This window comes from Echiichthys vipera (assembly GCF_963691815.1).
Source record: "Echiichthys vipera genome assembly, chromosome: 3".
Classification (NCBI taxonomy): Eukaryota; Metazoa; Chordata; class Actinopteri; order Perciformes; family Trachinidae; genus Echiichthys; species Echiichthys vipera.
Window position 1 is genome coordinate 14,434,035 of NC_139828.1, and position 24,008 is coordinate 14,458,042.

Below are 24,008 nucleotides of genomic sequence, written 5' to 3' on the forward strand. Positions count from 1 at the left end.
TAAAATTATTTCCCCGGGCTCTGAAAGCACAATACACACAGACAGTGGTGTGTTTTCACTGTAGCCAGATCACTGCTAAGCGAAATGTGGTTCTATTTAGAGGGGAGAGGGAGGGACTGCTGGGAGAAAAGAGGGAGGCAAGACAGAAAAAAGGGGGGATATACACACATAAATGAGCTCAAAACTCCTTAAGGGTCTAAATCTTTGTTTCCATCTATTGCAGTCTTTCATGGTGTCAGTGTCAGACTGCGAGACTCCCGAAGAGCTTCTGCAGCACACCACAAATCATCCTGCTGGACTCTGCTGCACGCTGAAGGCTGGTCCTGCAGCAGGCTGCGTGTTCACCATTTGAATGAATCGCCATGTTCTACAGGAAGAAGTGAGAGGGGGTACGAACGTTTTGACGTACATTCTCATGCTCACACGTCTGTGTCCATACTCGAGAGGAGAATGTAGCAAATGTTAAATCTGATTGAATATGAATTTTTCCTGGTTAGTTTCACTGCTGGTTAAATCATGTGGTGGCAACAAAGCTGAACACTCATTCATCAATGAACACAATGTGGAAATGTTCAGGTTTTCAAGTAAAATTTAAATACATCCCCTGAGAATTAAAAGCGGTTTTACATCATCTTTTATCCGGAAATCCTAGTCCCCCACATTCACTTTGGTACATTTGCATCATGCCAAGTCCTGCAGAGACAAAAAGTTTTATGCACATGGTTGTAATTACCCAATTTTTAAAACTTTGTCTTGAAAACTGGCAGAAGACAACAAAACATGTCCTTTTAAGACTCATCATAGGGTGTTGGAGAAAACAAATAAGCTTTACATAATGCCCTATTGTGTTAAAAAGTATTTATGACCCATATTAAACCTTTGTGTGTGCGTGTGTGAACACAGGAGACGATTCAAATCGACTTGTTTTCCTCCTAAGAAAGTTTGTGGTTCTCCAGAGGTCGTTTGAGGGCTTGACGGTGCTAACAACTATCTGGAAAAGTTTTTTGTGCCTTAAAATGTTGCTTCTATTTGTTTCTTTCACTATAAAGTTGTGATGTTTGTGTTCACTTGTTGAGTATTCAGGCTTTAAAGGGTTTTAATATTGGATGTATGGAGAAGTTTATTATTTTTGATAGGAAGCATTAAAACACCTTTGGTATTGGAGTGATACTTTATAGAGCCCATTTTTACAGGTTCAGTAGCAAAAGGAAATGGAAAGATGTTGTTAAGTCAGGCTCTTAAACATTTATCTTTTGTCTGTCAGATGTTTTTCTTCACAATCTCTCATCAAATCCCACAATAGCACAAATGTTTATGTCCTGTGGAAAGTAGTGGAACGTTTTTTTTCAGGACAGTAACTCATATTCGTCGATAGATGTCACACTGAATATGCAACAATTTGATGATGGATAAAGTCAGATTAAAGGTGGGGTCAGCAATTCTGGAGAAAGATTATTGATATTTGAACTCAACACCCAAACAAATACGTCCCTCCTGTTGTTACTCCTTCAGAATGTCAGCGCGCGGCAGATTTACTGTCCCTCTTGTTTCCACTGCCTTTCTGAACGCAATAGAAAGGGGGGGGGGGGGGGGGGGGCACTTTGTTTTTATTCCATTTACAGAGCCAGGGCTGTGTACAAACAGCAGAATTTCTTTCAGCAAGAACAGACAGCTACAGGAGTGCATGATATTCACTGAATTTGACAAACAATAGAATGGATTAGAATCGCAGACTCCACCTTTATTTTCATATGAAATTAAAGTCTATTTGAGTATCTGTGGTCTTCACTTGATTCATATATTACCTTTTGTAACAATGACATTGCGTTGAGAGCAGGCACTTTAACTCAACCATTACTGTTTCGGTTTATTCTAGCTAAAAGAGTTCCCTTTCTGGAGCTGCACTTAACTATTTCTGTTGAGAGGAGTGAAATCAGCGCAGTGGGCAGAAACATCTGAGATGTGCTCAGCTGTCCTCACCAATATACCACCCAGATGGCCTCACTCTCAATGTTAACTTCCTATCAGCACTTGTGGCAACAAAGCACAAGGATGTGTCAATCACATGCACCAGTGGGCCGAGGCAGTAAATAGCAGGATTATTTGAATAGCAAGCGTACATTTGACATAATGTGACAGAGTAACACGTCCTGTTAACAACAGAAGTGTGTCAAGCTAAAGACTTCACATATTACTTCTGCTAAATGACCATAAAATATGATAATCACAGTCTATTCTATCATTTTACTCATGAACCACCATGACCTCTTAACCTGTCAGTGCATAATGTTAGTTGTTCTATTGACATGTCCTTATTGGCTCATTTTCCTCATGCAACTGCTGCTCAGCAATCATCCAAGATCATCTACTCTGGTAAGACGCTTGTCTCATCACCGTTTTCTTGAATTTTTTTTTTTGTGCCGAGTGATGATAGTGAGGCAGTGTTAGCCACAGAGTGAAGGCTTGGCCGCTTGGCCCCTGTTATAACAACTCTAGGAGTCTTGAGGAATGTGGGTTTGTCCTGCAGTCCGTTACTACCCCCTCTCTCCCTCTGTCTCTGCCTCACTCTTGTGTCCCCTCCCCTCTCCCAAACAGGGCATTTCCCTAACTTCTCTCGTTTTCTCAAAAGGCTATAGTTCAATATTCCATTCTGGGGCACACATCCTGTCTCAAATTCCGACTCTGGGCTCCTCGACGCCAAGGCACTCCAATTGTTGCAAGGTATTGTGTGCATTTGGTGATATGTTGACTGTAGTTCAATGAAGTTATCAATGGCTTTGATTGTGTCTATTGTTTCACGGGGAGTATCTGTCTGTGCATGTGTGTTAGACAGAGAGGGCTCAAGTAATTAAATGTAGATGCAGAAATGTAACATTTTTTCCTAAGCGGTGAAGACGCACCTTTCACCGGCTTTTTGAGAAACTGCATGGAGGAAGAAAAAAAACGACAGGCATCAAGTTTTACAGTTTGATTGCTCGCCCCGTTGGAGTTTTCATACTTTGGGATAAGATTTGCCATTTTTTTAAAAAAGTGTCCTAACCTATTTTCCCATCTGGGATTAGCTTGTGTTTCAGCGATAAGGAGCTGATGTTGCGTTTTTCTCCATTCATTGAGTTGCGGTGACCCTCCAGAGCTCGTTTCACTGCTGCAATAACCATATTTGTCTTTCTGTCAACTTGCAGCTGCGCCAATTGCTTTTTTTTTTTTTTTTTACTTTTAAAGTGTGGAACCTGAACTTTCTGTAGATCTATATCTACTTTATGGACCTGCCGTGTGTTTCTCAAGTGCATTTCCATGCAACTTATTTAACTGTAAAACTACATTGAACTAATATTACGGCATGCAAAGCTGTGGTTTTACTTCTAAAATCACTCTTCTAATAAATATTGTGTCAGTCAGAATTGAACTGCATGTTGCGCACCAATGATAAGTCGATGAATTGGAAATGCAGGCTGGACCTGCGTCATTTTGACAGCACGGTTGAAGTGCTCAGCAGAGCTCCCACTCGGTAATTGATCAGGCATTTCTTTTGTTCGGCATTGATCCCGCCTCCATTCACTTCTTCTTCTTATCCTTCTTCTTCTCTTTTCTTTTTTCTTTTTTTTTTTTACTGCAAGCAGCTCAAACCAGCCTTTTTTTGTCGTGTTTGAGTAGAAAAATATTGTTTTTTTATATAAGTTTTTTTAATAACTCGAGCCCTAAGAAGCTTCATACGCCTGTCTTTGGAATGTCGTAATAATAGTTTACCATTACAGTTTCAATAGGCCACATCAAAATTGTGGCAGCCGTACACACATTTAAATCATTGTATTTGTCTTTGTCTTAAAACAAGAAAAATGTAATATGGAATAATCCCATGCAATTAGGTTAACATTAGTATTTGTTTTTCTGTCTAGTCGCTGTCTTGCCATCAATTTTCTCTCTCTGGATGCTTGAGTGAGCTCATTGCACATATATCTCTCACCCTCCTTCAAAATAAATCTGAGAGTCAGTGGGATGCGGGGCCATATTTATTTTCTTTTCATTGTCCAGCCCAGATATATAATGTGGTTGTCCGCTGAGGTTATATATCACCAGGGGCCCACAGTTCACTCTTAAACCTGTGGTCTATAATGAGGTGGAGAAGAGAAAATAAACCTCACGGCTGTCCAGTTTAGTTGGATTCTAGATGTTTTTCAGTTTCATTTACACTCATGCAGTTAGAGCACGCTTGCAAGACTATATGAGCTATGCGTGGGGTGATCCAAAATAATTTGATTTAGAAAGCCAGACCCCATAACTCACACGGAATAACAATGGGAGTAATTTAATTCGGTGCCTTTTCATGGATGAGTAAATGGTCTGTGTTTTCTCTGATTGTGGTATTTGATGGAGAGAAAACATTTTGACCTGGTTGATTATCTTTACCCTTATCTCTCTCTCTCTCTCTCTCTTTCTCTGGCTCCCTCTAGGCACAAGGCTGTGATTAGAGCAGTAATTTGCAACCTTTTTGGCTTCTGACCCTTTAAATTGAAGCAATGCCTATGTATGACGCCTTGTAACAGTTTGCATATATATGAGATGAGAGTGAGGGGCAAAATAGTCTCACTAATAATTAGACACGTTTTCATTGCTTCTTTTGTTGAATATGTTTATAATCCCTCTTAATGACAATATAATATCCAACAGCACTGGATCTTTGACACTGAACAAGTCTCTGTAATCACTTTAGGACTTCTCTCTCTGTAGTGTGTAGTCACTACATACAGTATCTGGTGTCTGTGGAGTGATAAACCACTTATGAGACTGCTTTGAAGTGCAGTATAGTGAAAACAGATTGCTGGAAGTCAGGATTTAAGTGTCTCTGTTATTTCCTCGCATGCTCTTCTTTTTCACCCCCCAACTCATATGTTTTCTCTTTTCTCAATATAACCACCAAGCATGTCACAAACAGAAAAATCAAATCAGTGGATAATTCCATTGCTAACCATTTCACAAGAGAACTGCACCGTGTCCTCTTCACAATCTTTTTTTAGGTTGGAAAACGTATGAGAATGATTTGAGCTGTTTCACAAAGCGAAAATTGATTTGGTCTGTTAGATCAGTGATTCCGAAACAGGGATACTTGTACCCTGGGGGTGCTTCTGCAGGAGGTATGTGAAAAGCAATAAAAAGAAAAACTACTTTCGTTAGAATAATCAGTAAGCTGCCAATCAACCTGAGTCAGTTCTCATTAAAATCATGTGTTGCAAATTGAGAGTTACCAAGCAAAACAGGTGAAATAGATAGCTAAAAGTGATACAAAATCAGTCGTAATAGCTAGCTTAAGTATCAAATGAATAGTTGAAATAGTTAACCAAAAGTAACAAATGAACAGCTGAAGTAACAATGTATAGTTAGCTAGCTTTTGCTAAAAGTAACTGATAAATGGTTGAAATGTCCAGCGTCTGTCACTCAAAGTAATAGGCCTAGGCCTAACTTACAAATGATAAAGATGATTCAATTGTCTGAAAAAAAAAATCCAGTTAATAAATCACAGAGTGCAGTTACCATTCAAATAGGCATGTTTGGAGCGGTGGGCAGGCGACGATAATTGTTTTTATTTAATCACGGAAAGCAATAAAAAACACTCATATCTCAATCATGAATATCCTCACGACAGACTTGACCGATGAACTGACAGCAGGTCATTTCATTTTTTCCTCCAACCGTAACGTTAATTTGTCCAGAGCCTATAAATAACAGTTCAAAGCAGGTATAATTTGTTTTATTCAACAGGAAAAAAATAAGAAGTAGAAAGTGAAAGTGTTAGGCGCATGTTGAACATGCACATACAAACATGCAACTAACACTTTCACACTCAACACTGTGTTTCCCTATGTCCTGAGCAACAGAGGGCTGCAGGGCTGAGTCCTAAAAGCCAGAAATAAGTTAACATTTTTTGCACTTCCGGTTCCCTTGTCTCAAAGTCAATGGTAGCTGATGCTGGAAATGTGTGAGTTGGTTTACAATGTAACATTTCTGGTTTGTCTTTCTTCATCTGTTCTTGAAGGTAGCGAGAATAAGTATGTCCCGTAGATCTCAAGAGCTTGCACTCGACACCGCACTACCTTTTGTTCTCAGCAATACTGCCAAGTGTGAAGTAATGGACGAACAGAAGGTTGTCAGAAAAATGGAAGGACAGACAGGCAGACTGACAGACAGAGACTTCTTTCATTTTGATTGGATGAACACATATAAAACATGAGTGATGGTGCTGATGAGGGTGTACATGAGCTTGTCTGACAGGGCTGTGGGGGCACGTGGGAACCACTGTGTCAGATGAAATTAAACACTTTCGACCTCGATGTAAGTTTGACAAGTACCTTTGTATTTCAGAGTGTTTCTTTAACTTTGTCTCCTTTCTTCCTCTGTCTAGCCCCTACTCTGAAGTGCGCACCAGGACTTTTGATCTGGATCGAGGTCTAGATCCCTCCACTCAGCCTGGGTCCATATAGTGAACAGAAAGTCAAAGAGAGTAAGAAGTAACACGGAGATAATACGATTGGAGGGATAGCCAGACCGACCAATGGGATCCGGCAAGCTGGCCCAGGTGCTGCTGGGATGGGCGGCAATGTGTCTTGCGGCATTGCATATGGCTTGTGGTGAAACGGGGAATGGGCCGTTCCAAGCCAGCCGCTTAACCGGCACTGTGGACCAGAGAGAGGCGCAGCGGGTTCGACGCCGCGGCCAGGAGACACTGAGAGGGTAGGGATGACAATCTGTGTGTATATGTGTGTGTGTGTGTGGGTGTGTGTGTCACTGACTTTGTCAAATCCCAATGCATAATAGAGTTTGATATTTTATTCATATTATACTGTAGAAGCATTCATAAGAAGAGTTCTGAAAAGGAGAAAAGTGCATTAAGTTTGGTTTATGCATACACAGCTCAGAGTATTTGTATCTGGACAAGGTTTAAAATATAAATGGCTTCCCCCCTTTGCTTTCCTGGCAGCTCTCTTTCAACTGCTGTGCTTTCTGGGCTGAGGCCAAGCTCGCCTTATACCAAATTATGCTGCTGAATACTACCACATTGTTTGCGCAAAAACAGCACATGTTCGACCTTAACCGGCTGCCTGCCACACTGAAATCTCCCAGTGTATTTACAGAAAATCAACATTTTCATGGGAAAGGGAGGGAAAAGCAGCTTTCTATACATCTCATGAGGGGATGATGAGTGAAAAAGCATGACCTAAATTCCGCTGAGTGTATTAGTTAAGCTGGAGAAAGTAGTTCATGTCTGCTGTGGGGAGATCGCCGGCACCAGTGTTTTAAATTGAGGCAGGAAAAATGTGTGTGTGTGTGTGTGTGTGTGTGTGTGTGTGTGTGTGTATGTGTGTGTGTGTGGATACATACATACGTGTGTATGTTTTTAAAGGTGTTGTTCATTTGACTGTCTGTATGTGGGGAGTATCCAGGGAAATGAACTACAGAGGATCACCTCTCACCAGCTGCAACACCCCCCCCCCCCCCTTCCTCTGTCTGTCCCTTCTCACTCCTGCAGTCCAATTCTTTCACTTTGTTACCTAAACACTAAGAATCTGCATGTGGGATGTATGTCAGTACAGCAAAGAAGTTTTCACTGTATATTTCGCCACTTCTCGAAAAACAAAGGATGTTTTGTTGGGGCCCGTTTTCTCAGTGTCTGCATCAGTTATTCCAATCAGACTCCCATCTGTCCCAGCTTATGGTTCCTCCAGTGCCAAGCCACAGGAAATGAGGTATTCGTATCACCCGAGGGGGGTATGAAAAGGGGCATTTGTTTCACTGCTGTAGGTGACAAAGCAGCAGAGAGAATAACAGAGGGCAGAACAAGTATGCAAGAAATAGAGCACATGAGTAAATGAGAGATGAGATGAAGAAGAAGTTGGTAGCGATAGTGAGAGAGAAAGAGAGAATTAACTCAACTCGGTGGATTGTGTTCAGTTCTGACTTGTTAGTCGCACAGCTCACATGAGTCCTAGAACTGGTGTTTTCTCTAAAAACATATTCAGTGATGACCCCCCCCCCGCATAATAGAAATAGATTTGTCTGGCTTGTCACCCATTTTGGTTAATATGGAAGGAATTTGTCAATATTAAAAGAAAGAAAACTGTCCCTCTGCATTTTTAAACATTTTTATACCAGACCTAGCAAACATGGTAGTCCTTTAAATGACCCTTACTGTAAAAAAGTTAAGCTTCCATTACTATGATCATAAAGCTTTTAGGTTGCGGTTCTATATTAATGCTGTAAAAGTGTGAAGATACACAGAGAAAATCCACACAGCCCATATTCAGAAATTGTCTTTAAACGAGCCGTCAGGACCCCTGTACAGTTGTGATGTCACAACTATAACTATGAAAGTGCTGCTACAGTCATTCCCCGGCTGAAATGACGTTGCAGAGATGCCAGGAGCAGGGATGCAGTAGAGCTGGAAGCACTGACCAATCAGAGCAGACTGGGATTTTTCAGGAAGGGTGGCTTAAAGGAACAGGCGCTAAAACTAAGTGTTTCAGACGAAGGGTAAATACAGGTATATTCAGACAGACTGTATGATAAAATAATGTGCTTTTTGAACTTTAAAATGAAAACATGTTCTAGTAGAAACCCAAAATACAAGTATGAACCATAAAATGAGAGTAATAGGCCCTTTAAAATGTCTACTCCAATGTCCATTGTACTGTTTGCAACCACCAGAGTTAACCTCTCTGACCCATCAAATGTTCCTTGAACCCCAAATGAGTTCATTGGCATTGAACCCAAAACTTAAAAATATGATCTGACTGAACAATATTTCACATTCATTTGTCGAACAGACAGTCAGCAGCCAGAGGAGAGAGTCAGGAAACCAGGAGATCTTGCACAATAGCATTTGTATTCCCATCAAGATGTGTGTGATTTCATGAGAACATGTAACTAAAGCCTGCAGACTTTTTCCATTACATTGTTAAGCTCGGGAAGCGCTGCTGTGCTCACAATGAAAGGTTCATGCAGTGATAGTTTTGTGTACCAGAGTAAATAGGTGATGAGATTATATAGCATCACAAAAACTCAGAGCTGTTTCCACGCTGGGCTCCAGGCCAGTATGAGTACCACAAACCAGAGTTAATTGACAAAATGTCTGAGATCTTTTTGATTATATTTTTTGGATTTCTAGGTGTTGCCTGGGAACTGTCACTGGAATTATTCAGAAACTTTAAACCACCTCCCATCTACTGCGGCAGGCTGGCCAAAGTAAATAGGTCTAATGTGTTGAATTTATTTTCAGTAACTGTTTGAGTGTCGTTGGCTGAAAAAGATCACAGTTAATCTGGAATCGGGTAAAATTAGTAATCTATTGTGAGCACGTTTCATCGAACCTCTGAAGAAATCACATGATGAGTAAGTGTTTTGGCTTTGCTTAGTCGTGAGGGCCAAGTGTTTTCTTACACAGGAGTTGTTGAATGTTAAGTCAACTCATTCACCCCAACAAACTATTATACGTGCAAACCTAGGCATGTGTCTAACTGTAATGCTTTCATCTAAAAGTTTTAGCGATCACAGTGGACTGTCAGTAAGTCAGTATGTGTTTCACAGATTCTCTGTGTGGGAGATGGAGGGAAGTTAGGTTAATGATGGTCATTACGCTGGCCTTGGGCTGGAGTGCACTGTTTATTTGCTGGCTAGAACTCCATATACCCTGGTCTGTCTCTGGTAGTGCTGTGTCTGATGCTGACTGACTCTGATTTATTGGCTCCCACCGCACACTGCAGCCTGGCATCAGTCCACTCAAGGGCGGTATCTGATCAAACCTTAGGCTGGTTGGCTAGTTGGCTGGCTGGCTGGCGGGATGGCGGGCTGGCGGGCTGGCAGGCTGGTGGGCCGGCTTTACTCGAAGGGTGATTGACCGTCTGATGAGTAGAACGAGAGAAGGAAAGTGTGAGACAAAGAGGGATAGTTTTTGCTTATGAGTTGTCTTAATTGCCTTCAAATGCCCAACTAATATAGTTGAATATTTATAGTTTAATAATATCTGTTGTATGTTAGAGTATAAAGAATCCAGCCAAGTTCTTTTTTTTTTTTGCAGCCACCCACCTTATTAACTTAGCTCAGCTTGGCCCAGCTTTACCCAGCTCTGCTGAGGAGAAACGCCTTGGATGCTGGCTAACTTGGCAGACAGTCAGCCCCAAAGCAGAGAATTACTTTCAGCCACTCAAGTCCCTCCCAGTATAATGTCAATACCACCCTGATGGCCTGGATGGGGTCCTCCTTTTACAGTCTGCCTTGGCGTATGCCTAATTTGAAAGAGAATGGATGTCACAGGAGAAACTTCTTTACCTCAGACCTGCAGTATCTGTATTTCAGGACAGAAGAAGGAAAGAAGCTCAAGAAAGAATTTATATTCATGATAAGTGAACAGTTGCCAGTTTCCCTCTCTGTTTTATGTGCATTGGGTTCCATTTTAGGTTTTTATGTGTCTGCATTTCATGCTTACTGTATGTGCAGGCTAAGACTGAGCTGTAAAGAAAGGATTATCTGGGACAGCTGATTGGCATGTGGCCCGTTCAAAAAGTGCTTTCTACTTAATGTCAGACTGTATGAAAAGATTTAGTCATCAGTTTACTTCCCACATTTGACGTCTCTGCCCACACTGACATACATACAACAATTTTGCATTCGCACACATAATACCATTACATAATCTAATTATTAATAAACAGAGCTGTATTTGGTTGACAATTACTTCTGCTAAGCGACGCATCATTTTAACAAACAGAACAATGAACGTATATCCTGTCTGGGGTTTGTGGTTGACCACAGTTTAAGTGACTGTGCTATACAGCTGCATATCTTGTTGTCTGCCAGGAGTTAGTAATTTACTGTAGGTTTTTTTAAGTGTCCGTCTCTGTTACACTGCCAACAATCTCTCACTCAATCTCTTTCTCTTGTTGCTCTCCTTCATTCCTCATCTCAGAGGTGGAAAGTACCTACTGGACATATACACTGTCATAAGTACTTTGGTAATTCCGAATTAACCCTTTAAAAAAGTTTTTTTTTGAGTCACACAATAAGACAACCAAACTAACTGATCAAGGCAGCGGTAGACAAGCAACTTTTGTGTCCTACGTGGTAAAATTACTGTTTTTGTCAAAGGAGTCCGGTGGCTTTGAAGGAGTGCAGATGGATATAATGGCTCCAGTTCAAGGGTTGTTTGACGGCAAGGTAAAACAGTAAACATATTTGAAATATAGCGTAAACTTTAATCAGTGTAGATATTTCTTAGATGGGCCTTTTTTGGGTAGCTAAAATAACTTTTGCTGTGTGCTCCTATCCCCACCAGTACATTTCTTAGCCTGTTTCTCCAAATTGGGGGGCATGCAGACTTCCATCTACTGTAGGTAATACACATAGACTGTATAAAAAATGGACGTAGCATACCAGTCGGGGTCCATTCTCTCAACTCGATCCAATCATACTAGCCCATTGGAGTCGCCATCTTGTCAGACTTTGACTCCGCCTCATTTCCTCTTACCAAAAAAGGGCATTGATGTGACATTGGGCAGAGGGAGATGAGTCCATCTGGCTGACGTATACCTCAGAGGAGCAGTGAGAGCCAGCGGCTTGCTGTCACTTAAGAGGCCGCACCCCTAATTATTCATAAACTTTAACCTCCAATAAAATAGAAACCAGCCTGGTAAGAAAATGTGTACCCCCTCAGTGTTGTCATGCAGATATGACCTAAACATACAGACAAGAATGTTTTTTATACCAGGCCTTAAATAATATTAATATGCTGTGAAAATGGCCTATTTAACATGGGGGTCTATGAGAAATTGCTCTTTTATGCAAACTACTCCTAGTGGCCACTCGGAGAACTGCAGTTTTGGCACTTCCTTATTGGATCAACCAGGTAGTCGCTGTGGGGCTTGGTAATACACTGACTAATTATGGATATCTCATCCAACCCCACTTCAAATAAATTCAAACTATCTCTTTACCATCCCCACTCTTAGATCTGATAGAAGAGCAACAGGCCCAGGTGTTCCTAGGGGCAGCAATACATAAGAGTTTTCCTGAAGGGGTCAGATAGCAGGCAGATGACCTTTGACCTGTGACCAGTACACTGACACACACATACACTGACACAGACAACTGACCCGAAGCCCTAACAGCTGTGAACTTCTGGTCTTGTCTTTATGGAAACGGACTGTCTGTAGACTTTTTCCATGCCTGCCTTGTGCTGCCCTTCCTTGTAGTAGGTCAGTGGATGCCGGCTGCTCTGAACTGCCTTGACCTTTGAACCCTGTAGATTCCTACAGGCAAGATGACCCTCAGGCTACAGCTGCATGACTTGTTGATTTTGCTTTTTCTAATTGTACAACCCATTGCAAAAAAACCCTACTCATCAGAAGTTCATTTTCACAATTAGTTAATTCATTGATTTGTCTATCAAAAGAGAGAAACTTGTGAAAATGTCTATTAGAATTTCCAACATGATTTATTCATATTGCTTGTTTTATGTCACCCACAGTCCAAAACCCATTTATATCCACTTCACTATGTTATGACAAAGAAAAGCAGCAGATTTTCAGATCTAAAAAGTTGAAATCCTGAGAATATTTGGCATATTTGCTTCAAAAATGAAACGATTAATGATCCAAAAAGTTTATTTTAGATAGATAGATAGATAGAGAGATAGATAGATAGATAGATAGATAGATAGATAGATAGATAGATAGACAGACAGACAGACAGATAGATGGATAGATAGATGCATATATTTGACATATTGGTTCAACTCTAAAAATGAATCTAATTAATTGAGTTTCTTGAAGTTACAAGAAATGCACATTGTGATGCCGTACGTAATGATTTGGCCCACTTCATGTCTGAACATTTGCCCCCCCCCCCCTTTGACTTTGAAGTCTGTCTACAGTATCCTTTTTTGCATTCATTCTTAATATTTCCCCTGGGAAGAGGTGGCAGCCATTTTCCTTTTATTACTATTAATGGCAGTTAACGAGCAATTCACGGGCCGGGAGGCGACTTCAAAGGCAGCGACATGGCCACAGAAGAGTTAATCGCCTTTAGATTGAGCTCTCAGAACAGTGGGACATTTCAATATTGAGGAAAACCCCTGGGGCTTAAACTGCTTTTTTATGGCTGTCTTTCATTCTGTTTTTACTTCAGTTCATCCTCTAAACTTTAGTCTACTTTGGTAGACTTTGGTCTGTCACAGAGAGGAGGCTTTAGAGTCTAAAGCCTCCTCTCTTTGATAGACCAGGCATTGACCTGGAGAAAAGACTGAGCGAGGGAGCGAGAGAGAGAGAAAGAGAGAGAGAGAGAGGGAGAGAGCAAGGAAGAATAACAAACCAGAGTACCTCAGGGTCAAACCCCTATAATCCTCCATATATTGTCATCCCCCTGGTCTGTAACTGTGGAAAATCTTCAACGCTGTGTTGAGAAATAGATCAGGGATGATGTTCGGTTCACTGCTCATTAAGTGTTGGAATGCTAACGTCTTGCTCCATGCATTTCTGAAGGTTTTTTTTCAGGGCTCAGTTTGGTTTGTGTGTTTGCCCCAGAAATTCAACCCCCGCCAAGGGTCTGGCCTCTTCTTGCTTATGCTGCTCTCTCCTTCGTTTCCATATCTCTGTTTTCCGCTCCCCACTCCTCCTCCTGCTTCCTCTTCTTCTCAACATAAACTTGTTTTGCTTTCCCTCCCACTGATCCCCTGTTCCTTTCCCACCATCCTGTCTTCCTCTCGGTCTCTTCACACTTTCTCTCTAAAACCCAATTGCTTTTTCAGTTTCTGTGAATCTTCCAAAGAATTCACTTCTCCTGTCTTTTCTCCCCTTCCTGTTTTATTTTTATCTCCTGTCTTTGTCTGACCATTAAATCAACCTACATAAATGTCTCTCGTCTGCTTGCCCAGCTATTTGTCTGTCCCTCTGTCTTCCCTGTGCCATCTGGTAATGTGGTTGGAGGTGTGCTCTGCTCTCCATCCATCAAAGATTCAAACCCCAGCTGGTGACAGCCCTGAGGTTACTACGGATACGGTCTGTTGAGGAGGAGAGGAAGTTCATCTGTCTCACGTAGGAGGAACTTGAGAAGTTTTTTCTTCCATTTTTTTATTTCGATTGAAAGAGGCTATTTAGTTGCATCATGGGAAATGTCATAATGTGGACTAAAAGTCAGAATATCTCTTAGGTCGTGTTCAGACTGAGATTAACATGCGTCATGGGTGAGCGGATTTCAAGTTCACAGCTCTGAGTACAGCTGTGAATGCAGTGCTCCCATTGAGGGCGCACTTAGATGCGATTGCCCGCATCTTGCTCAGGCGTTCTGAGCCACACATGGCAAGTGTAGCATTCTCAATTGCCATGTGTAAGCTGGCTTTGTCCACTATGCCTTAAAATTTTGAAAAGCCCATAAAGATATATTATGTGTGGCAATATTGGGCATTTGGTTTGCCTGGAACTTGACACAAAAAATGGACCCTGTCAGTATTTTATTTTAATTTCCAATAGAGTAGGCACAGGTGTGCTGCCTCCTGTTGGTTGAAAATTACGCATTTGATTTTCACACACGGACATGATGTGAACTGACATAATTGAAATTGTCCACGTATGATTGCATCATCCAAAACGCACGTCAAAGCCAAGTCTGAACATTTCACAAATCCCTGGTGTATCCTTTTGATAAGTTGTTGTCTTCTCTAACTTGTCCTTGGTCGTCTTAAAAACTCACCGGGTAATCTCATAGTCATACATTATGTCTTGGGGACAGAAATGGTTGACTAAAGAGATGTGGCAAATGACTTTACCATGAGCATCTGGATCAAGCTTTATCCCAATTAACAAAGTTGTGGTCCCCCAATTTTTAGTCATGCCATCGGCAAATGCAAACAGCTAACCACCAACACAGATGACCACAGATATACCCGTCATTATACGCTTTGAGAGGTCACCAAGGATATCATTAGTACCACCGCATAGTTGGAATCCCTTCAGCTTGTTAAACAGCTCTATGCAGCGTCTTGGGGTATTTCACTTGAGTGCACACAGTGACTCATGCACACTTCCTTGTAGGATATGGACTTTGGTTTTAGGATTGATGCATTGTTGAGACTTTTACTCTATTTCCAAATAAACTGAGTTAAAAGTAGGTGTGTAATTATTCATGGAAGATAAAAACTGAAGTGCTCTTAACGTTAGTTTGAGCAGCTGCAGCAAACCTCACTCCTGTTGCATGTGTGCGTGTGTGTGTGTGTGTGTGTGTGTGTGTGTGTGTGTGTGTGTGTGTGTATGTGTGTGTGTGTGTGTGTGTGTGTGTGTGTGAGAGAGAGCTGAGGCCAGTCATCTCTAGATGTGGTTTAGCCATCTCCTTAGAGGAAATCTTTGTGGTTAACCTGTCAGGCTAATCAAGAGCTCCATAAGCTGTGATGACTCTTACATCTGTCAGACAGTGTCAAAGGTCTCTGCAGGCTCTCCACCAATAAGAATCCGAGCTGAGGGAGAGGGGCTTGGTAGGGATGGGGAGCAGGATTGGATATTTGCCAGAGAACACGACAGTCAGGCATGGAATTTGGGAGAAAGGAGGACTTTATACATCCTGTCCTTCCAAGTTTAAATTCAGCCTTGAATGAAAACAAAAATCCTGCTTCTCACGTTGTAGGCCCCTTGCATTTCCTTCCCCTCCTCCCCTCTCTGAAAATACCTCCATCCATCACTTGAGGAGGCTTTGTATCAAAGTTTGTTTTGTTTACTTTAAAAGCCTAGGCCATGCAGGTCTTGGGCAGCTCAGAAAATAACTGTGTATTTGTTTAGGAGTTTTACTAATGTGTGTGAGGTCTGGGTCAGTGGCGAGTTGGTTTATTCTTTCTTTTTTGTCTCTGTCAGGCCCAATGTGTGTGGCTCCCGCTTCCATTCATACTGCTGTCCGGGCTGGAAGACTCTGCCGGGAGGGAACCAGTGTATTGTTCGTAAGTTCCTCCATCCTTTAATCCTCTTTAATATGATACCACAAAGCCTTGTGGAGACGATAATAAATAGCAGTGGGATAACCCATTGTGTATGACTGAAGACATAAAACAATTAATTAACATGTTAACTTCTCTCCTCACCTCTCCTCTCCTCTCCTATTCTCTACTCATCTCTCCTCACCTCTCCTCTTCTCTCCTCTCCTCTCCTCTCCTCTCCTCTCCTCTCCTCTCCTCTCCTCTCCTCTCCTCTCCAGCAATATGCAGGAATTCATGTGGCGATGGCTTCTGTTCCAGACCCAACATGTGCACCTGTTCAAATGGCCAGCTCTCTCCCAGCTGTGGAGCAGGAGGAGGAGGGGGAGGTCAGTAGCAGTACCACTCATCACGCAAATACTGTAACGGAACTTCATCAGACAAAACTCCATCATAAGGGGATAACAGACAAAAAAAAATACATTTATCTGAGTGTTTTATCCAAAGCGACTTACATCTCTTCCCTCACGTTGACAAATCAGAAGCAATTTGGAATTCAGTGTCTTGATCAAGGTCACTTCAAGAGCAGAAAATTAGTAAATTATTTAAAGGTAAGTTGCGTATCAAATATATTTTTACCCCAATCTTTACCTAGACCTAACAAGAGAGGGAGAATGTAATGGCACATAACCCCCTGTAAAATGTGAAATTATAGTTTTTACACTTTTTTTTGTATAGATTAATCAAATGGGGTGTGATGTGTTAATCAATGAACTTTAAAGGTGCCGGATGGATTTTGTTAACTTTGGACAGAAAGCAAATAAGCATATTTCTGCCAAAATAGCGCAAATAGCCAACCATCTTAAACACCTTGAGCTGCTGCAGATACCCATCAGCCTTGTTAACTCAGATATATTGTTTAATGTATCAGCCAAACAAACAAGTCAGTACAGTACGTCATTCGCTGCAGCACAAGTACATAAATGGACAGCACCAGCAGACTGTCATGGTAATGCATGTCAGAGGTATGTAAGGAGGGGAGTAGAGGGAGGAGTCCTAATGGCCAAAGGAAAAAAGCTGTTTGCGAAGTGTTTCAACTCAGTGGAGAGTGACTAAACTCCCTTTTACATCAATGTAAGTCCAGTTTGTGGCCCAAACTCCCCATGAAATGATACTGCCTGTTACACTGAGCAGTTTCAGTTCCTACTCATCCAAATGCTCAGCTTTTTTCCAAATGTAACTGTTCCACACTTCACTCATGGGAGCCAGAATAGTACTGTAGCCAGTGTAATATTAGTGTAGAGTCCCAGGACTGTTCTACTGCCTGTAGGTCACAGGGTTTGTCAGGATTAAAGTAGAGAGAGTCTGGCTGCCCCAGCTCAGTCTACTGGGCTTAGTTACAGAAGACTCAGGATGTGTGTGTGTGTGTGTGTGTGTGTGTGTGTGTGTGTGTGTGTGTGTGTGTGTGTGTGTGTGTGTGTGTGTGTGTGTGTGTGTGTGTGTGTGTCAGGAGCAGAACGAGGTGTTTTATTGCACATGTAGAGTGTGTGAAATCACGTTTGTCTTAGTGAGATTAGTGCAGTGTGTGCAGGGTTTAAATATGAAGTTAATATGTGCCGGACATGCAGAAAACATTGTCGCTAAGCACCACTTTGGGAGTATGCAAAGTATGTGTCGATGTGTGTATTAGTAGCTTGCAATGTGTTCAGCTTCACTGCTTTAGTCGCAAGTCAGCTCGTCAGACACGCCTGGCCCCTGCCAGAACTTTTACATACACTCACATTCTGTTAAACTCGCTAACACACACATTTTCAATTGCACAACTGCACACACTGACAGATATACAGACACTCATACTAACAAACACTGAGTATCAGTTGGCTGTGACCCAGAGGTGTAAATCAGGATCTGGAAGAGGAAGGGCACGGAGGGTTGGGTGGAGGAAAAACAGCCCCTGACCTGTATGGTAGGATATACACAGATCTCCTGCAGAGTCAGTGCTTTGGCAAGCACTATGAAGTCATGTTCCTTAGGGGCAGGAATGGCGCTAGAGAGTAAAGTGATAAAGTAGAGTGAGAGCTTCTCAGCTTTCTTCAGCATGGATTTATGGTGGCTTTTTTTAATAGGTTTAGAGGCAGTGGATAGGCAGGGAAGGAAGCTACTGAGATACTGTATAATCTGAATTATCAGAGACAGCCTTATTGTTCTGTGATTAGTTTATGAGAAGCGTGTTTCAATAGTGGGTCACTGCGAAAGATCATCCTGTGGCAGCTTTCATGAATGTCTGAGGTCAAACAGCTTTATGGCCTGAAATTAACATACACCCATCAGTGAATGCTGTGAGTAACTGTGGAGGTCACCGTATTTGGTAAAAGTTAGCAGTCTCTTGTTTAAATTATTAGCCTCCAGCTGTAGCTATAACTAAACTATGAAAAGCAATGTTTTTTTTCTTCACTGTCCTGCATATAATGCACAGCCCTCAGTGGTGTCTAAATCTTTGTTATATATGGGAGAGATGTTTCCAATTGTCTACGAGTCATTGATGCTTAGTAATAAAACTTTGGTTTGAATTGAATTCCCACAGAGAAATACTCTTGTGTGTAACACATTATTAGGTTGAAAGCTGTTTTCACAACATTATCTTTCCTGGAGTCTTTGGGTCAGGCCAAGAGAAGAAACCCTCCCTCACAACAGACCTCGTCTTCCCAAACGTGCTGACTCCCAAATTCAGCTTTTGGAGAGGGTCCATCATTTAACAGGATAATTCAGTGCAGTTGGAAACAAATTGCAGTTCTTCGGAGATACGTTTGGAAACGTCAATTTCCTCTGCCTTAATTATACAGCCTGATTCTAGCACCCTGGTTCGCTGTTTTAAAGATAGCATCTTTATGTCTCACATCTTGCCTGTGGAATGCAAAATAGGTTTAAATAAATGAGCACCAGATTTGTGATCTTCTACATGGTATTCCACGTGTCTGGGATTATGTTGTGTCCAGACAGATGGTTGCCTATGATTTCTTTTATGGCTCTTCCTGGAATCTTTGCTGTTTGAACAATACAAGCATGTGTTTCTGTGGATAGCCTGGAAGACCTTTAGAAATTTTACACATTTCCAGAAATAGAAATGAGAAAAAAAAGCAAGCCAAAGCAACATTACTGCATGGGTCGCATTTACCGATAACCTGAAGTTACATGTCAGTTCCCAGACTATAAAGGTTCACGCTGAAAGTCACCCTTGTAATAATAATAAACACACAGTTTAGGGCAGAGCAGCTGTGCTGAGGATCGTACAGGGTCATCTTCATAACCTTGTCCTCCCATAACCATAATTACAAAATCATTACCATTGATGTTCTTGCCTTAATGCGGAGAAACAGCTGTCTTTAGACTGACAGGCTTCCACTGGCTGTTGACTGTGCACTAGTGAGTCCTGGGAATGCAGAAAGAGGCCTTTTTTAATTAAAAGCCATGACACTTCAACGTAGTCCATCTTGACAGCAAAGTAATGAGGTATATAAGAAAATAAATGGGTCTTATTTAACCAGAAGATTGATGGTGTGTGAGGTACTAAGTTGGAGGACTGCGAGTTTCCTAGAATGGAAAGAAATCTTTGTATTTCACTCTAAACCTGCTTCGCCAGAATCTCATGCAGCTTTCTGTTTCACTACATCATCCATCTATGCCCAAACTGAGGCTGACTTGTCACTGGTCTCTCGGGGTGTGTGTAAACCAGGACAAAACACAGCTATAAAGCTCCTCAGTTTTCCATCAGACACACATTTACCGTACGCACACGCTCAACACACAAGCCTGGACTTCCTGTGTTTCGCAGCCTCTCGTAAAAAACACCCAGATGTGAGCGGCTCACCGACGACACTACCAGAGTACAGAGGTGCATTGTGGTGCCGCAAACCTACACCCAACTCCTTTTGCTCAACGTCTGGAAGACACACACACATGCTCATGCACATCCCCCAACCCTGTTGCTCTACACATGTAGCTTTCCAGGCACAGGTCATTGGAGCAAACCACCTCTCTTCACCTAAGGGGGACGAAGTGCCATGAGGAGGGGGAGCGAGAGCCGAGGTTAACCATTGAGATCATCTTCTTCTGTCTACAAAAGTGCTAGTTTGCGTCCTTGTCCTTCGCCTGTCGGGTCCCTGTTGCAAAGAAAACACGTGACACCTGGTACACATGGTGTCTTCAGTGTCTCTCCATCTCTCCAGCATCAGTGACTTAAAGACTCTTACTGCAACATCTCCGTTCCCACCAGTCCAAGCCAAAAATATTTCCCCATATATTCTTGACACTCAGTGTGTTTGTGGGAAGAGTTTACCCAAGTTGCCCTCAACATTGAGGGAGTTTGCATTACAGCATGCTGGAACAGTTTTCTCCACGGTTTGTTACATGGCACGGTAAACTGAAATCACTCATTGCAATCATTATTCAGGCTTCACATCGCTGCTCCTATTTTTGGCCTTGAGTGGAGAAAGAGAGTCAATAGAGTGCCCAGCGTTCACCTGACCCATCCCTGTGAGAGTAAATGAGAAAAGGGAGAAAAAAGAGAGAGACAACGCACTAGTACACTGACCTATAAACCCAGCCTGCCCCAGAGTCTCAAACTATTTGCTTTAATTTATCACCATATGTTGCCATAAGATACAATCCAGACAAGAAGTTGTTTCTGCCAAAGCTGTACATAGGGTCTGCCAAGTTGCACATGAGAAAGTTAACTGGAATTCCTTCTAGACTTCAGATGCATTTAAATATTATTGAGCGAATAAAAGCTTTGTTTCAGTGGATTTCACCTCTGCCTTGTATTTAATGAAACGACACAGATCTACGTCCAAGATGCGTGCTATTGGGCTTTGACTCATGTAACTGAAGTCCATCCTGTGTAATCTGTCAGTGAGACAGGCTCGGGGATCACAATGAAAAGCTACCTCGGAGTACATTCACTTATCATGAATCACAGAAGTCATATTTAGTGTGTTTAGGTACAGTCAGAATAAGTGGGTGGATTACAGTGACTGGTATGCCTGCTGTTGGCAAGTGTGCAAACTCAGAAAGTCTCATTAGACAACCTCAGCCACGGGGAAGCTCAGTCATTTCCCCTCTGCTGCACATCTCTGCATGCCAGAAATCTTAAAGAGAGAAAGAGACATAAACAGAAAGGGGGAGAGGAAATTAATTTTGAACTTGCGATTACGCTACAGACTGAAGAGCATGAAATGCGCTTGGGGAATGGTAAAGGAAGGGAAAAAAATATAGGCACAGGGAGACTTAAGGACAATAAAATATCCTCTTGAGCCAGGATAAAAGAAAGTAGAGGAGGCAGGGAAACAATAGGACAATACAGTTCTCTACCATCCAGCACTGTAGGTGTCTTCTGTCCTCTTGTGTTCGGTGAAAGGCTGGCTCAGCAGAAAGCTGCTGTCTGCCAGCAACACCAATTAGTTTCCTTTATGAGAGCTGCTGCTACGTGTTTGAGACTGTCAGATTATACCTGCATTTGTTTGTTCACCCACTATTCAAAGTTACTCTCTTTCTTTTCCTTAATAAACCTTAAAGTCGCTCCTCAGTGCATCCTTTTGTTTTTACCATTGTACCATACTTCTCTTCCCCCCTCACCCAGTTTCCCTTACCTCTCAGCAAATTCCTGACTGACTGACTGACTGACTGTAGCATACAGCTGGCTCAACTTATTGCCTACCTCCCCTCTGCTTGATTAGCTTTGGTTTTGGGGCCTGGGAGCCTTTAGGCCTTGTCTGTTCATCTAAAGCTGCTAAAGAAACAGCCGCGTTGTGCAAACCCTACTGAAGTGGAAAAGGCTTCTTAATGTGTTAAAGTGGCCATGGTTGGGAAAGTCACTGGTGTTGGGAAACAAATTAGTGCTTTTGATGGATTAATAATGTAAAGAAGAAATCTTACCACTCGATCGATTAATTCTCCTATTTGATTTCCCAAAAGTCGAGGTTTTGAAAGCTTTTGAGTAAAACCTTTTTAATAACATATAGTCATTGACTCAAAGCACATGCGCTAGGTTACTGATCTTGTTCATTTTGTGTTTATATCGCAGCTCGTGTTATTTGATGCAATCATATGTGGAGGCCTGATCAACTTGAAAGTGTATCTGTTGACATTTATCTTTCATTGTGCCCTTCTTACTTATCATCCCACCCCATAACCTCTCTCTCTCTACTTCCTCTCTCCTACAGTTCAGTCCTGTAACGTCAGGTGTATGAATGGAGGCAGCTGTGCAGAGGACTCATGCTCCTGCTCAAAGGGCTACACAGGCAGCCACTGCGGACAGCGTGAGTGAAATCTGGTTGCACTGTGTCACCTGCTAGACTGTATAGTTATAAGGACCAAATGTCTTCAGCCAGATGAAAAGGTGATGGAAATCCTGCAACTGTCCTCACTTTAAAAGACTTACTATACTTACAAACTACACATATTTCTGTCTTTATATTTGGACTTAAGAATGCAGCAGCTGCACAAAGGATCCTTATTGTTAAAAGTCAGATTGTAATGTCTTGATTATAAAGCAGGTCGTGGTGATATATAAATACTGTTAAAAGTATCAAAATGCTCAATCCACAGAGAAATGCACAGCCGGTATTCAGAATCTGTGTCTTCTGTACAGTTGTGATGTCACAACTAAACTTTATATAGGTAGAAACTGCAGCTACAGTGCCGTTATCGTCATTCCCCGGATACAATGACGGTGCAAAGATGCAGAGAGCGCAGATATGGAGAACCAGGAAACGCTGACCAGTCAGAGCAGAGTGGGCTTTTACAGGGGGGGGGATGCTTAAAGAGACAGATGTTAAAACTGAGCGTTTCAGAAAGAGGGTGAATACAGGTATATTAAGACAGACAGCATGAATAAAAAAATAAAGTTTTTTTAAACAATAAAGCATGTAAACATGTTCTAGTAGAAACATAAAATACAAGTATGAACCTGAGAATAAGCATGATTTGTCCCCTTTAAGACTATTCTTCCGGCCTTCACTTGAATAATGACCAATCAGAAACCCAGTACACTGTATGCTTAGAACGAGTTATATTGTCAAATACATTGTCAAACAAAGTGCACTGTAGTTGTTTAAGGTTTGCATTGGGGTTGATTTTGAGTTAGAGAAGAGCTTAAAGTGATTATTAAGGGAATAACGTCAGTGTTATTGGCTGTAGAAATGATGTCATCAATGAAAATGCTCAAATGCGTATGTTTGTAATACAAATATACAATACAGTATGTGTTTGTGTTGGTGGTGCAAGTGATTAAAAGGTGAAGTCATTTGAAGCTTTATGAGAGATGCATTTGTGTGTCAGTGAGAGAGAGGGGGAAGTGTGTAACTCTGCGAATTCTTCTCTGTCTTCTGTAGCTGTGTGTGAGAATGGCTGCCAGAACGGCGGGCGCTGCATCGGGCCCAACAGATGTGCCTGTGTCTACGGTTTCACTGGCCCGCAGTGCGAGAGAGGTGAGTGCTCATCCTCGTTGCTGTGTTGACACAGTTATGATTCTTCACTGTCTTCCTGTCAGCTCAGTTTGTATAGTTGTGATAGAGACCTGCTGGTACTCGTCTTTGCTTGTTATTTCTGGGGGAAAAATAAAGGGCGCTGAAACAAGGTACAGGGAATTGATTTTTTTTTTACACAACCTGGGTCTTGTTTTGCTATTAATACCTCATTTGTGCCAGTTTGTAAAGTAACCCACAGTTTACACATCTTTTTAGGAGGGAAAACATTTTGACAAATTTTGGTTTGACAAATTTACATAAAAATGTGCCGAAAACTGCAGTCCCTCAAATGGCCACTTGAGGTTGGCTCCAAAAGCAAGTCAATTACCATAGACGCTCATGTTTAAATGCTTAACTTGACAGCAGAAAAAAATGTTAACAGCCTGGGTAAAAACCCTGTTTTGGTCTCTTTAGCTGATTTGTCTGTTCATGAATACTGTACGGATGGTGAATCTATATATGACTGACCAGTTTAAATTATATAAAGACTTAAGGTTATGCATAATTAAAGGCATGGCTGTTTTGGGTGACAGGTGGATGCCATCACA

At 41.8% G+C, this 24,008-nt stretch overlaps 1 protein-coding gene across 1 annotated transcript in view; it reads left to right on the forward strand.

Annotated features, from left to right (window-relative positions):
• The first annotated feature begins 2,591 nt into the window (after nucleotides 1-2,591).
• Nucleotides 2,592-24,008, forward strand: part of fbn2b (fibrillin 2b) — a 68,253-nt gene continuing 46,836 nt past the window's right edge. The window contains exons 1-6 of the mRNA XM_083911063.1: nucleotides 2,592-2,721; nucleotides 6,398-6,726; nucleotides 15,882-15,964; nucleotides 16,219-16,326; nucleotides 22,156-22,251; nucleotides 23,326-23,421. Of these exons, the coding sequence (XP_083767189.1) occupies nucleotides 6,548-6,726; nucleotides 15,882-15,964; nucleotides 16,219-16,326; nucleotides 22,156-22,251; nucleotides 23,326-23,421 (562 nt within the window). The 5' untranslated portion in view covers nucleotides 2,592-2,721; nucleotides 6,398-6,547. The remainder of the gene's footprint in view (nucleotides 2,722-6,397; nucleotides 6,727-15,881; nucleotides 15,965-16,218; nucleotides 16,327-22,155; nucleotides 22,252-23,325; nucleotides 23,422-24,008) is intronic.